This window comes from Prionailurus bengalensis, chromosome E2, assembly GCF_016509475.1.
Source record: "Prionailurus bengalensis isolate Pbe53 chromosome E2, Fcat_Pben_1.1_paternal_pri, whole genome shotgun sequence".
Classification (NCBI taxonomy): Eukaryota; Metazoa; Chordata; class Mammalia; order Carnivora; family Felidae; genus Prionailurus; species Prionailurus bengalensis.
The window spans coordinates 1240492-1260349 of NC_057352.1; the positions used below are offsets into that span (position 1 = coordinate 1240492).

The 19858-nt window shown below is 48.0% G+C and overlaps 1 protein-coding gene across 3 annotated transcripts; it reads right to left on the minus strand.

Annotated features, from left to right (window-relative positions):
- Positions 1-4782: 4782 nt before the first annotated feature.
- Positions 4783-11838, minus strand: LOC122493691 (zinc finger protein 154-like). Of its 3 annotated transcripts, none has more exons than XM_043598210.1 (3): positions 11578-11838; positions 8273-8394; positions 4783-6950 (listed from the first exon to the last, which is right to left on the minus strand). In XM_043598210.1, the coding sequence occupies exons 2-3, from the start codon at positions 8304-8306 to the stop codon at positions 5563-5565; spliced, it is 1422 nt and encodes a 473-aa protein (XP_043454145.1). In that variant the 5' UTR covers positions 8307-8394; positions 11578-11838; the 3' UTR covers positions 4783-5562. The 3 variants fall into 3 exon arrangements, with proteins under 3 accessions (XP_043454145.1, XP_043454144.1, XP_043454143.1); XM_043598209.1 differs by having other exon boundaries at positions 8273-8399; XM_043598208.1 differs by lacking the exon at positions 11578-11838 and having other exon boundaries at positions 8273-9093.
- Positions 11839-19858: the final 8020 nt, after the last annotated feature.

Consider the following 19858-nt stretch of genomic DNA (forward strand, 5'->3'; position numbering starts at 1 on the left):
ATGGATCACATTGATACGTGCAGACAAGGATATTATCTAGTTATGAAAAGCAAAAACTATCATGCCATGAAAAGACATGGAGGGATCTTCAAGTGCATATTAAGTGTGTAAGTGAAAACAGACATCTGAAGAGGCTTCATACTGGGGGCGCCTGGGTGGCTGAGTTGATGGAGAGTCTGATTTCAGCTCAGGTCATGATCTCACAGTTCGTGGGTTCAAGCCCCACTGTCAGGCTCCGTGCTGACAGCTCAGAGCCTGGAGCCTGCTTCAGATTCCCTGTCTCACTCTCTTTCTGCCCCTTCCCCATTCACGCACACGCGCTCTCTCTCGCTCAAAAATAAATTAAAAAACCATTAAAAATAATTAAAGAGGATTCATACTGTAGGATTCCAGCTATATGGCATTGAGAAAAGGGCAACGTTATTGACAGAATAAAGGATCATGGTTTCTGGGCAATGTGTGAGCAAGAGAGGGATGGATAGAAGGAATCAGAATTTTTAGGGCAGTGAAAATATTCTATGTGATACTGTGTTATATATTATGAGTTGTTCAGACTCCAATGTACACACCAAGAGTGAACCCTCATATGCACAATGGACTCTGGGTGATAATGATAATCAAAGATAACAAATGTATCACTCTGGTGGGGGACCTTGATAATGGAGGAAAGGCGCTGCGTGTGTGGGGGCAGGATATACGCGGGAGATGCCTACCCTCCTCCTAATTTTCCTGTAAACCTAGAAGTGCTCTAAACAAATTAAAGCTTTTTTTGAAGTTAGTCATGTTTTTAAGTAATCTCTACACTCAGTGTGAGGCTCAAATACAGGAACCTGAAATCTAGTCACGTGCTCTTCCAACTGAGCCAGCCAGGCACCAGCAAAAATACAGTTATGTGTTTGCATTTACTTATTTTGAGAGAAAGAGCACGTGAGCAGGGGAGAGGGACAGAGGGAGAGAATCTTAAGCAGGCTCCACCCCGAGCACGGAGCCGGACGCAAGGCTCAGTCTCACGACAGTGAGGTCATGACTGGAGCCGAAATCAAGAGTCAGACAGTTAACTGACTGAGCCACCCAGGTGCCCCTAAAGTTTTTAAATTAAAAACAAAAACAAAAACAAGTAAACATGAAACAAAACATTGAAGTGAGAGTTAGTAGCCCTGGATTTTACTTCCCATCCTGCAAGTCACTTCTGCTTCTTCGGCCCTAATTTAATTATCTGCAAAGGAAGGAAATGGGCCTTGTGTTTTGTAAGGCTTTTTTGCGTTCCCCCTTTCTGTGGTAATACTAATTGTTTCTACTTTAAAGCTACAAAGGGCTATCTCAATCTTTGTAGGATTTGTCTACTACATCAAATAAAATGGAATAACACACACATTAATAATGGCTACTTAAAAAGACAAGAAAGTTTTACGTTTTAAATATCTTTTAAACAATTTAATTCAGGCATAACTGTCCTCAACTGCTCCTATCTAGAACGTATGTTTTGTCCTTTTCATGCTCACGGTATTAAAAGCTTCCTTCTATCCTTTTGAGTTTATCCTCCTCACCGTATGATATTACTCATAACATGACATATTCTACCCATTATAATGGCATTTCCAAATATATTCCCCAAACGGAGAAGGCTATCATTTTATGGTCATTCTTCACTCATCTACCCCCATCCACTTAGGAGTTTAAATTTGATCCTAGACGTGATGTCGTTACTCACCTAATCACTTCAGAATGCGTTTCTAAGATGGAAATGCTCTTGTATGACTCCAAAAACTTTATTACACACAATCAAAATATTTGACCCTATGATATATCATTTTAAGCGCTGGGGTTTGTCAGTTGTGCTCCTTATTTAATGCAGATTGGTTCCAATCAGGATGGAAAATTTAGCCTTAGGCAAGTATTAGGTAAAACTGCAAGGCTTCTAACCTATATGTACCACTGACCACTTGTTAGCTTTTATTGTTCACTTGATAAAGTGCTTGGCCTTTTGTCTATTCGAATTTGCTACAGTGTAGATGCGGCTTCTTGCCTCCATGCCCAGCCTCCTCCCGTATTTTGTATTTTGAGTCCAAGGGCTTTGCTCAACATCATGCAACATGAGGGAAACGCACCTATACCAACGTGAGATACTGCTACAACTGGGTTCACATTTAAAAAGACTAACCGTACCCACTCCTAGCAGAGATACCAGAGAAATGGAACTCTCATACCCTGCTAGTGGGAATGCAAGAGGAAGAATCATTTTAGATGACAATCTGGGGTCCCTTAGAGGCCCTACATTCACCCACACGCTGACTCCAGGATTAACACAACAGAGACGACCCTGTCAGTACGAAGAGCTGTATCCAATTTCTGCAGCATTTTTACTTGCAGCAGTTGAACTTGGAAACAAATATCTATTAACAGGAATAAATAAGTAAATAGCGTCGTATCGATAGGACACTCTTCTCAGCGATATAAAAATGAACTGCTCGTACAGGCACCACTGATGAATTCCAAAATAAGTGCCACATGAGGGCACCCGAGGAAATGGACTAAAGACTCTAAGACTTCAATCATACAAATTCTAGAAAATGCAAACTCATCTATTAAAATGACAAGTCAATGGCTGCCTCGAGGATGGATTATCAGGGAACACAAATAAATATGGGGGTGTGGGAAGGTTTATGGTCATGATCGATGGCTTCATGGGTTACATGAATGTCAAAACATCAAACTGCATAATTTAATGATGGAAACTGCATGTCATTTGTACCCAACGAAGCTTTAACAATAAGGTTCACATTAAAAGTATGGATTGCCATGAACTACTGGGACCTCATGAAAATAAAAAGCTTCTGCACGGTGAAGGAAACAGTCAGCAAAACTGAAAGGCAACTGACAGAATGGGAGAAGATATTTGGAAATGACATATCAGATAAAGGGTTAGTATCCAAAATCTACAAAGAACTTACCAAACTCAACACCCAAAAAACAAATAATCCAGTGAAGAAATGGGCAAAAGACATGAATAGACGCTTCTCCAAGGAAGACATCCAGATGGCCAACCGACACATGAAAAAATGCTCAACATCAATCATCATCAGGGAAATACAAAGCAAAACCACCATGAGATACCACCTCACACCTGTCAGAATGGCTAACATTAACAACTCAGGCAAGAACAGATGTTGGCGAGGATGCAGAGAGAGAGGATCTCTTTTGCACTGCTGGTGGGAATGCAAACGGGTACAGCCACTCTGGAAAACAGTATGGAGGTTCCTCAAAAAAATAAAAATAGAACTACCCTATGACCCAGCAATTGCCCAACTAGGCATTTATCCACAGGATAGAGGTGTGCTGTTTCGAAGGGGCACATACACCCCATGGTTTATAGCAATCACTATCAACAATAGCCAAAGTATGGAAAGAGCCCAAATGTCCACTGATGGATGAATGGATAAAGAAGATGTGGTGTATATATACAATGGAGTATTACTTGGCAATCAAAACGAATGAAATCTTGCCATTTGCAACTACGTGGATGAAACTGGAGGGTATTATGCTAAGTGAAATTAGTCAGAGAAAGACAAAAATCATATGAGTTCACTCATATGAGAACTTTAAGAGACAAAACACATGAACATAAGGGAAGGGAAACAAAAATAATATAAAAACAGGGAGGGGGGGCAAAACAGAAGAGACTCCTAAATATGGAGAACAAATGGAGGGTTGCTGGAGAGGTTGTGGGAGGGGGGATGGGCTAGATGGGTAAGGGGCACTAAGGAATCTACTCCTGAAATCATTGTTGCACTATGTGCTAACTAATTTGGATGTAAATTTTTAAAAATAAAAATAAAATTAAAAAAATAAAGTAGAGGAAAGAAAAGAAAAAAAAAGTCTGGATTGCCTACACTTCAGATATCACGTTGGGCCACCATACTGACTCCACCATGTGTGTCCTCATCAGAAGACATAGGTGTCAGCGGCAGGAAAATTAGGTGAGCAATGAAGGTGTTTCCGTGTCATTCAACAAAGACACTGGCTGGGTCAAAAAGGCCTCACTGTTGAACTAAGAGCTCTCTCCTGTCTCTGTCCTCATTTTGCTGCCATCTGTAACAGACTTTGGTGAACAGCCCAGAGGGGACACAGGAATCCACAAGACCTTGAGATTATTTTTTCTGACAGGCCCTCAGCTACACAAGACAGACCCTTCTGGAGGGCCTGAGATTTTCTGTACCTGCTCATCCTTCAAGGTCATAGTGCCTAAATACTGTGGATGCCCTTTTCACAGAGGATCACTCCAGTTTGTTGGTCTCCTGCACTCTCTATTAATCCAATTTGTGTCACAGTGATCATGCCCATGGCCCTTATAGTCTTAAAACCAGTGATGCTACCTACAGAATTCAGGACGTCAAGGCCTGTGGCTGTGCTGCCAGGCCTGGGGAATAGATTTCCTTCAAGAGCACCGGGCACTCACTATACCATCAATATCCCTTGTGAACCAGACAACAACTTTATGTTGCTTAGAAGCCCTGAAGGTTGTCCTAACAGCCAACAACTGCCGCTCTTCGGGTTGAAACTCTGACCCTACAAAATATCCTGGCATCCAACTATAAATTAGGATCACAGAGCCTTTCAGCCTTCCCTTAAAGTCTTCAAGCAGCCATACAAACTAAACTCTGACTGGAGAGCTACCTTCTGCCGTCACACTGTCCCTTCTAAGGCACACGAATCTGTCCACATGCTCATGCTAGCAAACACAGTTAACTTCATACACGCACACAGTGAATGGAATCCCCACGATTAACAGTGACTTAAATAGTAAGACCTTTATTATGGTACAAACAAGAGCAATGGGAGGGTGACTGCTGAGTTGGTGACTTGGGAGGCTGGGATTTCCATCTCTAGAGTCACGAGGACAATAACAGCCCTGAGACATGCAGTCCACCTTTTCAATGCACCAACAGTCCTCTAGCCCAAAACTGGATGAGATCCATGCCCTACCTCCTCAGAGAGGAAAAGTGGGGAAGGAGCAATACTGGGGCTGTTCATGGTCATCTAGGACCTGCCCTGACACTGGAGCATGGCCCTGGGCAGGTTCACAAAGTGCACTGCAGCTGCCACATCCCTGGGGTTTCTGTGGATGTTTAGATATATGAGGTTCAACAGAGGCAAATGGCACCTTCCGAAAGGCTCTCCTCCAGCGCTGTCACACTGAACACCTAAATGCTGTATACCTGCACATTTCAGGTAGGTCTCCCATTTGAAATTTCTCATCTCCGATGAGGTAAGTCCTTTGGCTGAAGGCTTTCTCACAGTCACTGCATTTCTAAGGCCATTCTTCAGTGTGAGTTCTCTGGAGTGCACCGAGGCTAGACTTCAGTCAGCCCCTTCTCCCATCGGCCACATTCCCGGGCCCTCATCTGATGTGACATTGTGGTGTTTTAGGAGCTGGGACACGGACGTAAATATTTCCCACCTTCAAAACTCATAAAGCCTTTATTCTGGTGTGAATATTTGAACGGTCACTGAAATGGAAGACACGGGTAAACGTTTCCCAAATTCACCGTACTCCTCAAGCCCTTACCCGGTGTGCACTTTCCGGTGCTTAATGAGGCTGGAGCTATGGCTAAAGGACTTCCCACATTCGCTGCACTCATAAGGCCTTTCTCCAGTGTGAACTCTCCTGTGTTTAATGAGGCTAGAGTTCTGAGTAAAGGATTTTCCACATTCAGCGCACTCGTAAGGCCTCGATCCAGTGTGTACTCTCTGGTGTTTTAGGAGACTGGAACTGTAAGTAAAGAATTTCCCACATTCGCTGCACTCATAAGGCCTCTCTCCAGTGTGAACTCTCCGATGTTGAAGAAGCGCAGAGCTTTGGCTAAAGGATTTCTCACATTCGCTGCACTTATAAGGCCTTTCTCCGCTGTGGACCCTTCGGTGTTCGATGAGGCTGGAATTCTGAGTAAAGGATTTTCCGCATTCGCTGCACTCGTAGGGCCTTGATCCTGAGTGAACTCTCTGGTGTTTTATGAGGCTGGAGTGGTAGGTAAAGAACTTCCCGCATTCGCTGCACTCATAAGGCCTCTCTCCAGTGTGCACACTCCGGTGTTGAAGGAGCGCAGAGCTCTCGCTGAAGGACTTCCCGCATTCGCTGCACTCGTACGGCCGTTCTCCAGTGTGAATTCTCCGATGTTTAATGAGGTTGGACTTGTTGCTAAATAATTTCCCACATTCGTCACACTCGTGAGGCCTTGCTCCAGTGTGAACCCTCCGGTGTTGAATGAGGCTGGAGCTTTGCCTAAAGGACTTCCCACATTGCCCACACTCATAAGGCTTTTCCCCAGTGTGCACTCTCCAGTGGTCACTGAGGCTGTAGCTTTTGCTAAAAGATTTCCCACATTCACTGCACATGAAGCATCTCTCTCTGCTGAGGTGTCTCTGGTGACGAACAAGGGTGTGTCTGCAAGTGAGGTCCTTGGCGCCCTCTCCCGAGGTGCACGGAGTTCTCCTTCCGTGAGAGGCCGCCCCGCACTCAGCTCTCCTGTCTGACTTCTCCCTGGTGTGTGTGGCCCGATCCTGGAGGAATCTCGAGCTCGCCAACAAGTCCCTCACAACCTCGCCACAGGAAAAGGGCTTCCCGGACACACAGAATGTGTAGTCCTTCCAAGAAGAGGCTCCGCCCCTGTTGCTCCCGAAGCATTTCTCTCCAGTGCCCTGCTGCTGGTGCTCAAGGTCTGTGTCGAAACACACCTGTTTGTCACGCGCCCCCACCTTGTGCAGTTTCTGTCCACCAGGTGTCGCGTGGTGCTCGGTCGAATGTAAAAGTTCCCTCAAGTCCGGGACACACACCTCACGAGGGGGGGCCTTCTGGGAGGACACAGCCGCCTTGGAAGTCCTGCCCCGTGACACTCCTTGTACAGAAACGCTCTGCTCGGGTGCCTCCTCGTCCCCTGCTCCATGCCAGCAGCCTGAAAGCAGGAAATGCTGGTGAAGCGTGGGCTGACTTTGACGGGAGGGAGGCTAGTACACATGTGTGGCTACAAATGTGTGGCCAACAAACCCGGGAACCCATGCACGGGCCTGTCTGCAGGACCACAGAGTTGGTTGAGGATGGGGCTGCTTAGCAGTAGTGGGGTACAAAGAACACTGAATGAGAGAGGCCTTCTGAGATGAAGGCCAAGCATGTGGCGGGACAGGGAGGAGGCAAAACGTCTACAATTCAGTCCTCTGCAAACAGCTTTCCAAAGGAACTTATCGTGGTGACACCAATGCCGTGCAGAAGGGTGTGTCAAGGCTCAAGGAAACAGGACTGTGACAGGGCAGGTGGTGTTCAGGGACGGCTTAAGAACACGGCCACACCTCATGACAGAATACACAGTGGCCACTGTGCAGAGTGCTGCAGGTGGAGTGGTGAGAAAAACCGGTGCCATATGGAGCCCAGAGCTGTGACGCTCACCCCGGGCTGGAAGTTAGAGTAGAACTGACAAGTAACAGGGATGACATTCGGCAAAGCGCCAGAAAAGGGCAAGGAAGGACAGAAATGAAGTACGGCCACTGGCTTCGAAGTACTAGTCAAAGAGAATAGGCTTTGGGGGCAATCTGAACCCAACACTGACGTCGTCTTCCTCCAGGTGCCACTCTGCAGGGCCTGGCTGCCTCTGAGCCATCCTGTGGGTGGGTCACCGGACCTACTGTGAACCACCACAGGCTCCCCGATCCAGCCCCACTCCCACCACGAGCAAGGATATGGCACCTTCGTGATACAGGTACTAAGGAGAAGGAGCGGACCGATGAGTGGCCACCAGCAGCCTAGAACAGCCCAGCGCATGACAGCCTATGGGAAAGAGAACTAAAGAGTCCCCGGACAACTCTGGAAGGGGGTCTCGTGAGAACAGCCCATGGTCCGTGGAAGCAGTAACTCTGGCGGAGAAAGCAATTGCGGGCACAGGCAGGCACGGCGAAGCGTCAGCTAGAGAGGGCAGCTGACCTGGAGCATGCAGATGCCTTGCACGTGGACCAAGTCACCCAGGCAGGAAGAGGGTAGTGAAGCTGGTGTCCGTTAGGTCCACCGCGAGACTCCACCCTCTTCCCTGCACGTCAGCAGGAAAGCCGGTCCCACTCCAGGAAGGAGGGCAGTGCACAGACCCCAGCCTTACCTACTACAGCACCCACCCAGGGAAGTGGGGAAGGAAGCAGTGCTCGTGGTCCCAAAGTAAAGACAGACTGCTGCTGGGGACATGGGGAGGGCAGAGACTAGCCCAGGGCACAGGGGTGGGTTTGAGGGTCTTACCCAAGGAGGTTATATGGGCCAAGGTCTCCAGCATCACATCCTGGTACAGACATCTCTGAGCCTCGTCCAGGAGACCCCATTCCTCCCCGGAGAAGTACACGGCCACGTCTTCGAAGGTCACCCTGCCCTGGCATGATGGGGACAGATGAAACCACAAAAAGCCCCTTTCCCAAGATCCACAATCCCTTCCCCCACCCACCCCTAATCCATGCCCATCCTCCCCCATTCTCCCAACTCAGAGGAGAAACCAGGCCCCAGTGCTGGGAGCCAAGGCGCTCTTCCCTCCTCATGGGCCCAGTGATCATGGGGTTCTGCCGACACAAGAGGCACGTGGACAAGTACGTATCCAAGTTGTGGACCTGGCACAGAGGTTCCACCCACTCATGCCAGGCTATTCTTCTGTGGCGGCCACGGTCACATAAGTCTCAGTACCAGGTCCCCAGGCCATCAGGCACATTCCCTCCCTAACTACACACAATTCTGGAAACTGGATCTCACAACCACATGCCTATTGTCAACACCGCCTCACTGTCCCACGCTGCAGAAAGGTCTCCGGCCTCCCCATATGCGACTTGTATTGTAATCACTTCCTCTTCACCCCACTGGTGAGGGCGGGCATCCCATCTCAGGGCAATGGGATGACTAAATACCCGGCACCCGACCCCGTACAGAGGAGACGGACAGCACTTTATTACCCACAGGTATTCACCGCCTGGGAGAGGAGGACACTGCACCCAGACGGGCCCAGAGCATGGTTGCTGTGTTCTGAAAGAGTGAACATGGGGTGCCTGGGTGGCTCAGTCAGGTGAGCGGCCGACTTCGGCTCAGGTCATGATCTCACAGTCCCTGAGTTCAAGCCCCGCGTCGGGCTCTGTGCTGACAGCTCAGAGTCTGGAGCCTGTTTCAGATTCTGTGTCTCCCTCTCTCTGACCCTCCCCTGTTCATGCTCTGTCCCTTCCTGTCTCAAAAATAAATAAAAAACGTTAAAAAAATTTAAAAAAAGAAAAAAGAGCGAACAACCAGGAGCCGGAGGATGAAGGCTTCATTGGATAGAGAGGGTGGGGTGTCTCCTGCTTTGTCAGAGGACGTGATCGGCCCGTCTGAGTCACTCCACGGGCTGGCAGGGAACTGAAACCCACATGAAGGGCTAAGCAGCACACGCACCTTCGAGGAGAAGGCTGTGTGGCCCGGAAACCTCACCGGCAGCAGAAGAGGGAGGAGGAGAACGTCCACTAGGCCAAGTGAGTCCCTCCGCCTTTCAGCACACAGAGACAGGGCATCACAGGGGTCTTCGCTCTTGGCCTCACACCACAGTGAGCACCAGCTTCCAGAGTGTGCTCAGTAGAGACAAACAGGATCCAACGCCACTCTAGACCTGCCGTGGTTTCCACTAGTGGTGGCAGCCCCAAGATCCTTCTGTGCAGGCCACCCTGCCTCAGACCGGCAGGACCTAGTGTCTGTCACAGGTGACCAGGTCAGCAGGTCACAGGCGACCTTACCCTCCAGCATGAACGAACCCTCCCCCCTCGCCCCGGCTGCACCAACGTCCTCACACATCCTGGCAGAGTTCGCAGAGTGGAGAAGCTCCACAGGCTCAGGCCTGACTGTCGTCCTCTTGCTCTTGTCACTCCTCAGCCTCTGCATCCCTCTCGCGTCTACTCTTCTGCCAGAAACCGCGGCCACCTGCCCGCGCATCCTGTCCCCACACACTCTCCCTTCGTGGCCATTACATCCCTCATCTCTCAAGTCGCACCATCACCCAGGTATGGAGCCCGAACTCCCTTTCTCCCCCTTCTTCCTGGCACCATAATCGCTCTACCAGCATAACCAGAAGACTGCTCCTCGCAGATGTGACCCCCAGCTCACTCGCCTGGGCCCACACAGCAGCCACCATACTTTTAGAGGTCTCCCTTCTGAACCCCTCCCCAGATTTCCGGAGCTGTGTGTTGGCTGCCTACTTAATGCGTCCACTCAGTGCTCCCAAAACATCTCCTGCCCGCACATCACTCAAACTACCAGCTTCCTCATCTCCGTTGGCTGAGCTTCATCCCCATGTCCATGTGAACAAAACCCTGGAAGTATCCCTGAATCCTCTGTTTCACCCCGTGACAGGGTGAAACATTAGAAAATAGAGTTGTCACTTCTTTTTTTTTTTTTTTAAATAAAAATTTTTTTCAACGTTTATTTATTTTTGGGACAGAGAGAGACAGAGCATGAACGGGGGAGGGGCAGAGAGAGAGGGAGACACAGAATCGGAAACAGGCTCCAGGTTCTGAGCTGTCAGCACAGAGCCTGACGCGGGGCTCGAACTCCCGGACCGCGAGATCGTGACCTGGCTGAAGTCGGACGCTTAACCGACTGCGCCACCCAGGCGCCCCGAGTTGTCACTTCTTAAAACACACATCCCGATTCCAACGACCTGTAAGCCAGGGCCCTGGTCCAATAACCCTCACCGAGACTGTGACAGTAGCCTCCTCCCTGAACCCGCAGTCTACACTTCATGCTATAGCGGGGTGGATCCCATGAGGCCCTTGGTAATGTCACGTCCCTGCTCACATCCAAGCTTCCCATTCCCACCACAAGAGACACCCAACTTCTCAGGCAGTCGTTCCGGTCCCGACTCCTGTGCCCCGGCTCCTTGTTCCCAACCGAAACAAAGGGACCGCTCGTTTCCTGAATAGTTCCGGCTGGGTGTTAACTCCAGCGTGTGCACACCTCGCTACCAGGTCCTGGGACAACCGTCCCCACACCGATTACCACAAACGGAAACACCTTCGTGTAACTCCTGGCACGGGCCTGGGGTTTCTCCAGGGTCTCCAGACCCCAAACTTGCGGAATGGCACTTCAAAGAGTCCCGGGGACACAACAAACCAGGACACGGGGGTGGGGGTCGGGGCCAATGAGGACTGGGACCCCACCCACCTGTTCGTGTCGGTTCCATAAACGCCCCTGCAGCCCCGGGAAATGGGGGCGTGTCCAGCCGTGGACGCGGGAGGCCACGGCGGGTTCCAGGGATCAAGGCTCCCCGAACTCTTGCCGGCCCTGAAGACTACGACTCGACTCGGCTGGCAGTTCAGCCTCTGTGCCTCAGTGCTCTGCATCGCCCCTCACTACGTGCCCCTCCCCTGCAGCCGGCTCCCGCACCCCGTCACGCCGGCGCTGAGACACCGGGCCCCCGCCCGCGAGCGCCTTCCCGGCCCGGACACCGGACCTGGGCCGCAGGGACGCGAGCAGGCGCCCCGCGTTCGGGCCTCGAGGGTCTGGGTGGGGGAGGGCGGGGAGGTTCCTTGGGGCCGCGCGGTTACCTCAGCCGGGTCCCTGGGCGCGGCCACCGCCATCGGACTCTGTGGGTGGGCGGTGGTCACCCGGGCGGGCGGTCCCTGTCCCTCTCGGGTCGAGGTAGCCCGGGAGACGTGGCGACCCCGACCCTTAACGGTTCAGCAGGGTTGGCGCCTCCTCTCGCACCTTCTTGGTCCCGTTATGTCAGTGTGGAAGCGGAACTCCGGAACCTGTTACCAGGTGAGCAAAACTAAGAGCGCCAACATGGCCGCCCTCAGCGACAGCCGGAAGTCCCGCCCCGCCGAACGGGCTACACGGGAAGTCTCCTGTATTGAAGCTCTCATTGGAGAGCGACGCTGCCGCTTAGGCTCTGGGCTTTCTGGGTAAAGTAGTCTCCACAATTCCGACGCCGCGGATCTTAGGGAAAGAGCCACCAAGGTCTGCTTGGAGGGGCGAAGGGAAAAGGCATATTCTGGTCGGCTTCTCTTCTCCTTTGAGAGAATGTAATCGTATATCTGCATAGGGCTCTCTGCCGCTGATCACCTAAGTGTCTAGACACAATTTTCACACCCAGCGAAGCTCAGCCTGCTCCCGGAGCCTAATACATCGTTGCTGATGTTTCGAGGGCTACAGGGAAAATAAACAAGTTGTTCCATGGAGTCTTTGAGATGAAAGATGTATGCACGACCAGTGGAAGCTAATAAACATTATCCTATTTCAATTCACTGTCTCATAATGATCCCACTGTTCGTTGTATTACCCCTGAACAATAGGCACGTGAGCAGACAGCCCTTAAGCTCTTGACCTGCCCTGCATGGCCACAACAACCCATGACCATGGAGTTGCTCAGATCACTTTTACGAGACACTACCATACATGGCTCAGTCTTACTCTTATGAAGGCCCTGGGGTCATGCGTTCCACACTCCCTCTCCATGTGCACATCACTCTTTTTTCCACATGTCTCACAACTGTGCTGCCACACTACAGCCCCATCCTACCCATTACCATAGTCATCTTCTTGGCCTCTCTACTTGTTACTCAGCATATGTGGCCCAGAAAATGCTTGGCAGTTTGAAAGAGGATCCCAGACTATTATGGTCCCCACTGACAGAGGCAGCCTTGAGTCCTATCATGAAGGCCTCCCTCCCTGTTCCTTGCTTCAACCTTATTACCAACAGTTAAATCAGAGTTCAGGTACCCGTGGCTCTCCTCCAGTTGCACTGCACTCGATGTCAGCACAGATCCCTACAGGGGGCTCAGGGCTCAATCTCATGAACCGTGAGATCATGACCGTAGCTGAAATCAAGAGTCAGAAGCCCAAGGGAGCCATCCAGGCCCCCCTCTCGTTTTTGCTGCTTCTTAATTGCCTTAGTTCAAAATAATTCCATGTTGAGTGATTTTGTGGAGTGATGGGAAGAGGACCTCTAGTTCCACTGGTGGAGTCAGAGCTCCACAAAAGAACTACATAAATGGTGAAGAGAATGTCAAAGAGCTCTAGGGACCCTGAAAAGAAAAAGCAGAGGGAAGACACTAGGATTTGGGGCAACTTTAGATTAGGCAACCCAGAAAGGGCTCTAAGAGGAGGGGATAATGCAGTGAATCTGGAATAAAGTTCAGGAGGGGCCATGTGGACAACAAATGAATAAAACATTCAAATCTTGACAGTGATTAGCACCACAATGAGAGAAAACACAGGGCCTCTTGGGTATTTACATCCAAACAGTTTAACGGATGCACTTTCCAAAATTAACTAATTGCCTTAACCAGAGAAATGGATTGTCATGTACTGGTTTGGTGCAATTTCAAATCCAACTGCTTTTGACTAAGTGAAGTTGCTGCACCAGCCCTGGCTCGCATGTGTACAAAGACCTAGTCATATTGAAATCAGGCTGTGCCTGCGCATGATCGTTACCTTAGAGTACGTGCAATGATACGTAGAGTTTTTGGAAATCCACGCATATTCCCAGAACCTCACTTGAATATTTAGTGCCCAAATTATAACCACCTTTCAGAATCAGAGCCCCATATACACCCGGCGGGACTCCGGTCCTCCTGACTGCACATGCTCTCCCTCGTCCTTGAGGTGGTACTTTTCACCTTGCAATAAAACTTTTTCTGTTGTTTACTCCGGCTCACCCTTGAATTCTTTCTTGCCAGGAAGTCAAGAGCCCGGCACCAGCTGGTGCTTGAGGTTTTAGGGCCCGAGAACTCTCCTAGTTTCCAATATGACACCCAGGGAGGGAGATTGCTAGCATTCCCAATAAAATAGACAGCAAGGGCAGTGAGGGGACCTGCTTCAGGTCACAGCCCTGGTGGAGGGCTCAGGTGGATTGCACACTGAGGTCTCTGATCTCTGCAGCTGTGCGCTTCTCTGCGGTTCCCTCCATGCAGATGACACAGGGACAGTGGGGTTGGGAGAAACTGCACTTCATACTTCCACACTGTGTCCCATTGGATTCCTCACTGGGAACTTAGCACATGATCTCTGTCCTGGATTCAGGACTTTAGGTTGGGAGTGACCCTCCAGGGCCCTCAGACTTAACATAACGGTTAGAGGAAGATGAAGTTTCCAGGAAAAACCCTCCTCTATATTAGGACACTAAATACATGAGGGTAGGGTTGGGGGTCTAGTGGAAAATGGCCCTGGAAACCCTCCACTTGCCTGCCCCGATGTATCAGTGCCACTGCAGCCATAGGAACTAGTGGTCAGAGGGGCCAACCAGAACAGGTGGCACAGCCTGAGCAGAATCCAACCCAGGTCCTACAAAAGGATAGAGACTGGTTTCTTCTTCCTCACTCTCCTTTCCAGCTCACTCTCAAAGAGCATCCTCATTGGGTCACATTACAACAGGAGATGGGAGGACTCAAAAATTTTGTCCCAAGCAGCCAGAAGGATGGATTTGCTCTTGGCTGAGATGTTGAGACTGAGTATAGAGGAGGTTTGGAGGAACTATCAGGACTTTAGAAAAACATATATTCCCTTTTATATATCTATTAGACCATGGGTTAAATTTCAATACAATTAAGAAATAGAGGGGGGCATCTGGGTGGCTCAGTCGGTTAAGCATTTGGCTTCATCTCAGGTCATGATCTAATGGTTCCTGGGTTCCAGCCCTGTAACAGTCTCAGTGCTGTCAGCACAGAACCTGCTTTGGATCTTCTGTGCCCCTCTTTGGTCTCCCACTGCTCGTTCTCTCTCTCTCTCAACTAAATAAATAAATAACTTAAAAAAAGTTTTAAAGAGAAATGGAGGGGCGCTAGGAATTGATATCAGATATCAGATATCAAATCAGGAATTGATATCAGTTATTAATTAGTTGGGGAAATTTTTTTTTCATAAGAGTATTACAATATTTGGAGATTTCACTGAAAACATTAAAGGAAAATTTCAGCTCCCATCTTAGAGCTTAATATAAAGTAGAAACATTTTTTAGCTCTTAGAACTAGTAAATAATGATTCAAATGTGAGGAAAAACAAATCTCCAATATAAATGTATTATAGTAGGTTTTTATAATCTTGAACTGGACAAATCATCAGTAAGTGTGAATAGGAATAGGGGCACCTGGGTGACTCAGTCAGCTAAGCTTCCAACTATGGCTCAGGTCATGATCTCAAGGCTCATGAGTTTGGGCCTGAGTTGGGCTCTGTGCTGACAGCCCAGCCTGGAGCCTGCCTCGGATTCTGTGTCTCCCTCTCTCTCTGCCCCTCCCTGCTCATGGTCTTTCTCTCTCTCTCAAAAATAAACATTAAAATTTTTCTACGTGTGAATAGGAAGACATAATAATAATTGGCATATTCAAATCCATAGAAGTAAAAATTTGCTTAAAAGTGGAATATAACAAAACATAACAAAAACAAATTAAAAATAAAAATGTAAAAAAAAATTATGTGTGAGATCACCTGGGTAGCTCAGTCATTTACACATCCGACTCTTGATTTCTGCCAAGGTCATTATCTCACCGCTTGTGAGATAGAGCCACTTGTTGGGTTCCTTGCACTGACAGTGTGGAACCTGCTTGGGATTCTCTCTCCCTCTCTCTCTGCCCCTGCCCTGCTCATTCTCTCTCTCTCTCGATCTGTCTCTCTCTCTCTCACTCTCTGTCAAAATAAATAAATAAAATGTATGTGTGAGAGGTCAGAACAGACTGTGTTATCTCAGAGCTGTAACTAATCACATTGGTAAAACACCAAATAAGACTGGCAATGTATGTGGATGGTAAATCTTTTTTCTTTTTTCTTTTCTTTTCTTTTTTTTTTTTTTTTTTTTTGAGAGAGAGAGAGAGAGTGGGCAAGATTGTGAGCAGGGGAGAGGGGTAGAGGAAGAGAGAGAATCTTAAGCAGTCTCCACGCCCAGCATAGAGCCCAACTCAGGGCTGGATCCCACAGTCCTAGGAATAACGAATGACCTGAGCTGAAATCAAGAGTCAGAGGCTTGGGGTGCCTGGGTGGCTCAGTCAGTTAAGTGTCTGACTCTTGATAGTAGCTCAGGTGGTGATCTTAAAGTCGTGGGATTGAGCCCAGTATCAGGCTGTACACTGAGTGGAGCCTGCTTGGGATTCTCTCTCTCTCTCTCTCTCTCTCTCTCTCTCTCTCTCTCTCCCTCTCTCTCTGTCCCTCCCCCCCCCCCCCAATAAAGAAATAAATTTAAAAGTCAGAGGCTCAACCTGATGGGGTTTGGAGGTGATGGTGGGGCTCAGAGTCAATGGCCAAGAAAGAATTCTTGAAAACGTCCTTGGTGCAAAAAGGTGATTTTATTAAAACACGGCGACAGGACCCGTGGGCCAGAAGAGCTGCACTGGGACTGTGCAGAGTGCTTATATACTGTGGAGTTGGGGGAGGTAAAGCCAAGAGGGAGTTTCTTAAAGGTATTTCCATATGCTAAAGAGGATTTACAGATTAGGGGAAGCCCAGCTATTGTCAAGCTAAGATTGTTTTCCCTTCTAGCAAAGCATTATCATTAAGACAGTAGGGAGTTCCTAGAGATTAGGCCATTGACGAGATATTTGTAAACTGATGCAGACTCTATCGGTGTAAGCGTTTGTTTTGTGTTCTTTCCTTTCTTCTTGGGCAGCCAGGAGGGCCTGAGGAATGTCATACATATCCCACCTGGGAGTGGGGGTGGGGTTGTGCTAGCTTGTACTTGGCCTTCAGCTTGCCTTATGGTCCCTCATCAAACCGACCAAGCCATCCAGGTGTGCCCTGTGAATGGTAATGCTTAGAGGAAAAATAATGATAAACACAAGAAAAATGTCTAAGAAATGCTAACTAGAGTGAAAATAACATTGTATGTTTTATTTTTTTTTCTTTTTTTTAAATTTTTTTAACGTTTATTTTTGAGACAGAGAGAGACAGAGCATGAACGGGGGAGAGTCAGAGAAAGAGGGAGACACAGAATCTGAAACGGGCTCCAGGCTCTGAGCTGTCAGCACAGAGCCTGACGCGGGGCTCGAACTCACAGACCGTGAGATCATGACCTGAGCCGAAGTCAGACGCTCAACCGACTGAGCCACCCAGGCGCCCCATATTGTATGTTTTAAATATAACATGTATCACTTACTGAAATTCTATTAAAGGTAAGTTTCCTCTGAAAGAAATTGTGCACAAACTCATTCTTGCCTCTAAAATAAAGGAACAACAATTCATCACATATAATCTGTAATTTGCAGTACTAAAAGTGGCCAGAAAATTTAAAGGTGTTTGAAAAACACTCAGAGAGCAGAATATATAAAGATACATACGATATAATTACCTAATCTTATGTTATTGTCCTTTTTAAACTCAGTAACATTAAAAAAAATTTTTTTTACATTTATTTTTTTTGAGAGATAGAGACAGAGCACAAGAGGGGGAGAGGCAGAGAGAAAAGGCAACACAGAATCCAAAGCAGGCTCCAAGCTCCACGCTGTCAGCACAGAGCCTGACACAGGGCTCGAACTCACAAACCATGAGATCATGACCTGAGCCAACATTGGACGCTCAACCGACTGAGCCACCCAGGCACCCCAGACTCAGTAACATTTTAAACATGTTTTTCCAGGATATTAAATTTAGAAATAATTGAAACAAAGCACTAGGGGTTTCTTGAACTTATATTTCAATTATTTTCAGTATATTATATGTAATAAATAACCAAAATAAAGAGACTGTGTCTTTTGATAAGTAACCATGGGAACAGAATTGTAAATATGGCAGAACATATCCCACTAGCAATGACCTTCCATATACCGTGCATATTGACTAGTAAGATTTTTATTTTTATTTTTTTTTTCAACGTTTATTTATTTTTGGGACAGAGAGAGACAGAGCACGAACGGGGGAGGGGCAGAGAGAGAGGGAGACACAGAATCGGAAACAGGCTCCAGGCTCCGAGTCATCAGCCCAGAGCCTGACGCGGGGCTCGAACTCACGGACCGCGAGATCGTGACCTGGCTGAAGTCGGCGCTTAACCGACTGCGCCACCCAGGCGCCCCGACTAGTAAGATTTTTAAAATAAATGGAACCAATAATCAATCCAGCAAACAGGTTAGATAAAGGCAAGTCAATGGATATTTCACTGAATATTTTTTTTTAAAGAGTTGATGTTTTTTAAAGTTTATTTCTTGGGGCGCCTGGGTGGCGCAGTCGGTTAAGCGTCGGACTTCAGCCAGGTCACGATCTCGCGGTCCGGGAGTTCGAGCCCCGCGTCAGGCTCTGGGCTGATGGCTCGGAGCCTGGAGCCTGTTTCCGAGTCTGTGTCTCCCTCTCTCTCTGCCCCTCCCCCGTTCGTGCTCTGTCTCTCTCTGTCCCAAAAATAAATAAACGTTGAAAAAAAAAATTAAAAAAAAAAAGTTTATTTCTTTATTTTGAGAGAAAGAGAGAGAGAGAGAGAGCAAGCAGGGGAGGGGCAGAGAGAGAGAGAGGGAGAGAATCTCAAGCAGGCTCTGTGCTTTCAGTGCAGAGCCCGACTCAGGGCTCCATCCTGAGAACTGTGAGATCATGACCTGAGCCGAGATCAAGAGTTGTAGTCTTAACTGACTGAGCCAGCCAGGAGACCCAATTTTACTGAATATTTATAAATATTTATAAATTTATAACTGAGGGTGAAATGTGTCTTGTGGATCCTTACAAATTTAGAAGTGTCCATTCCCTTGGGTTGGAAGGTTGAAGGGAGGAGTGGGTGAGTATACCAGAGGGAACTGTTAAGAAAAGAGACAAGGAGGGGCGCCTGGGTGGCTCAGTCGGTTAAGCGGCCGACTTCAGCTCAGGTCATGATCTCGTGGTCTGTGAGGGCTGTGAGTTCGAGCGCCGCGTCGGGCTCTGTGCTGACAGCTCAGAGCCTGGAGCCTGTTTCAGATTCTGTGTCTCCCTCTCTCTGACCCTCCCCTGTTCATGCTCTGTCTCTCTCTGTCTCAAAAATAAATAAATGTTAAAAAAATTTTTTTTAAAGAGACAAGGAGCCCCAAATAGAGTCACTTGTCCTAAGCCCGTGTCACAAACTAACACTTAATACCTAACTCAATTTTGGTTTCAACCTCTCCCAGGCGTGGAATCTTAAGCTGGTCAATCTGGAATTACCTGGTCAGCACTAGTGAGGTAATCTGCCTGATAGAGCTCTACTGTCCCCCAAAGGAAGGTAAGCTTGCCTGAAACAATCTATTTTTGGTAGTAACTTCCTTGTCCTATCCCTTCTGCCTATAAAAGTCTTCCAGTTTGTACAGGTCCTTGGAGCTCCTTTCTATTTACTGGATGGGATCCTGCCTGACTCATGAATCATTGAATAAAGCCAGTAAAATCTTTAAAACTTACTCAGTTGAGGGGCGCCTGGGTGGCTCAGTCGGTTAAGCGTCCGACTTTCACTCAGGTCACGATCTCGCGGTCTGTGAGTTCGAGCCCCGCGTCAGGCTCTGGGCTGATGGCTCAGAGCCTGGAGCCTGCTTCTGATTCTGTGTCTCCCTCTCTCTCTGCCCCTCCCCCGTTCATGCTCTGTCTCTCTCTGTCTCAAAAATAAATAAATGTTAAAAAAAAAATTAAAAAAAAAACTTACTCAGTTGAATTTTGTTATGTTAACAGATTAAAACCTCAAAGCTATACACGAATGAATTTGTCTAACATTTTATAAACCCACTTAAGATTGAAATGAGACATTGAAGAAATTATGAGTGGAATGAAATATGTAATAGACTAGAAGAGTGAAGCAAAATAAAAGAAGGGGAAAGGGAAATTGGAGGACCAAGTTGGAAATGAAATCATAGAATGAATTGAAATAACGAGAGAAATCGGCAGATGTGGTATGGAAATTATGAAAGTTCATTTGATTCAGAGAGC

Coding starts and splice junctions, on each gene's coding strand:
- LOC122493691 (XM_043598208.1), bottom strand. CDS start 8,498: ATGGGGGAGGATGGGCATGGATTAGGGGTGGGTGGGGGAAGGGATTGT. Junction 6,951..8,272: donor GGCCCATATAACCTCCTTGG/GTAAGACCCTCA, acceptor TCCTGCTTTCAG/GCTGCTGGCATGGAGCAGGG.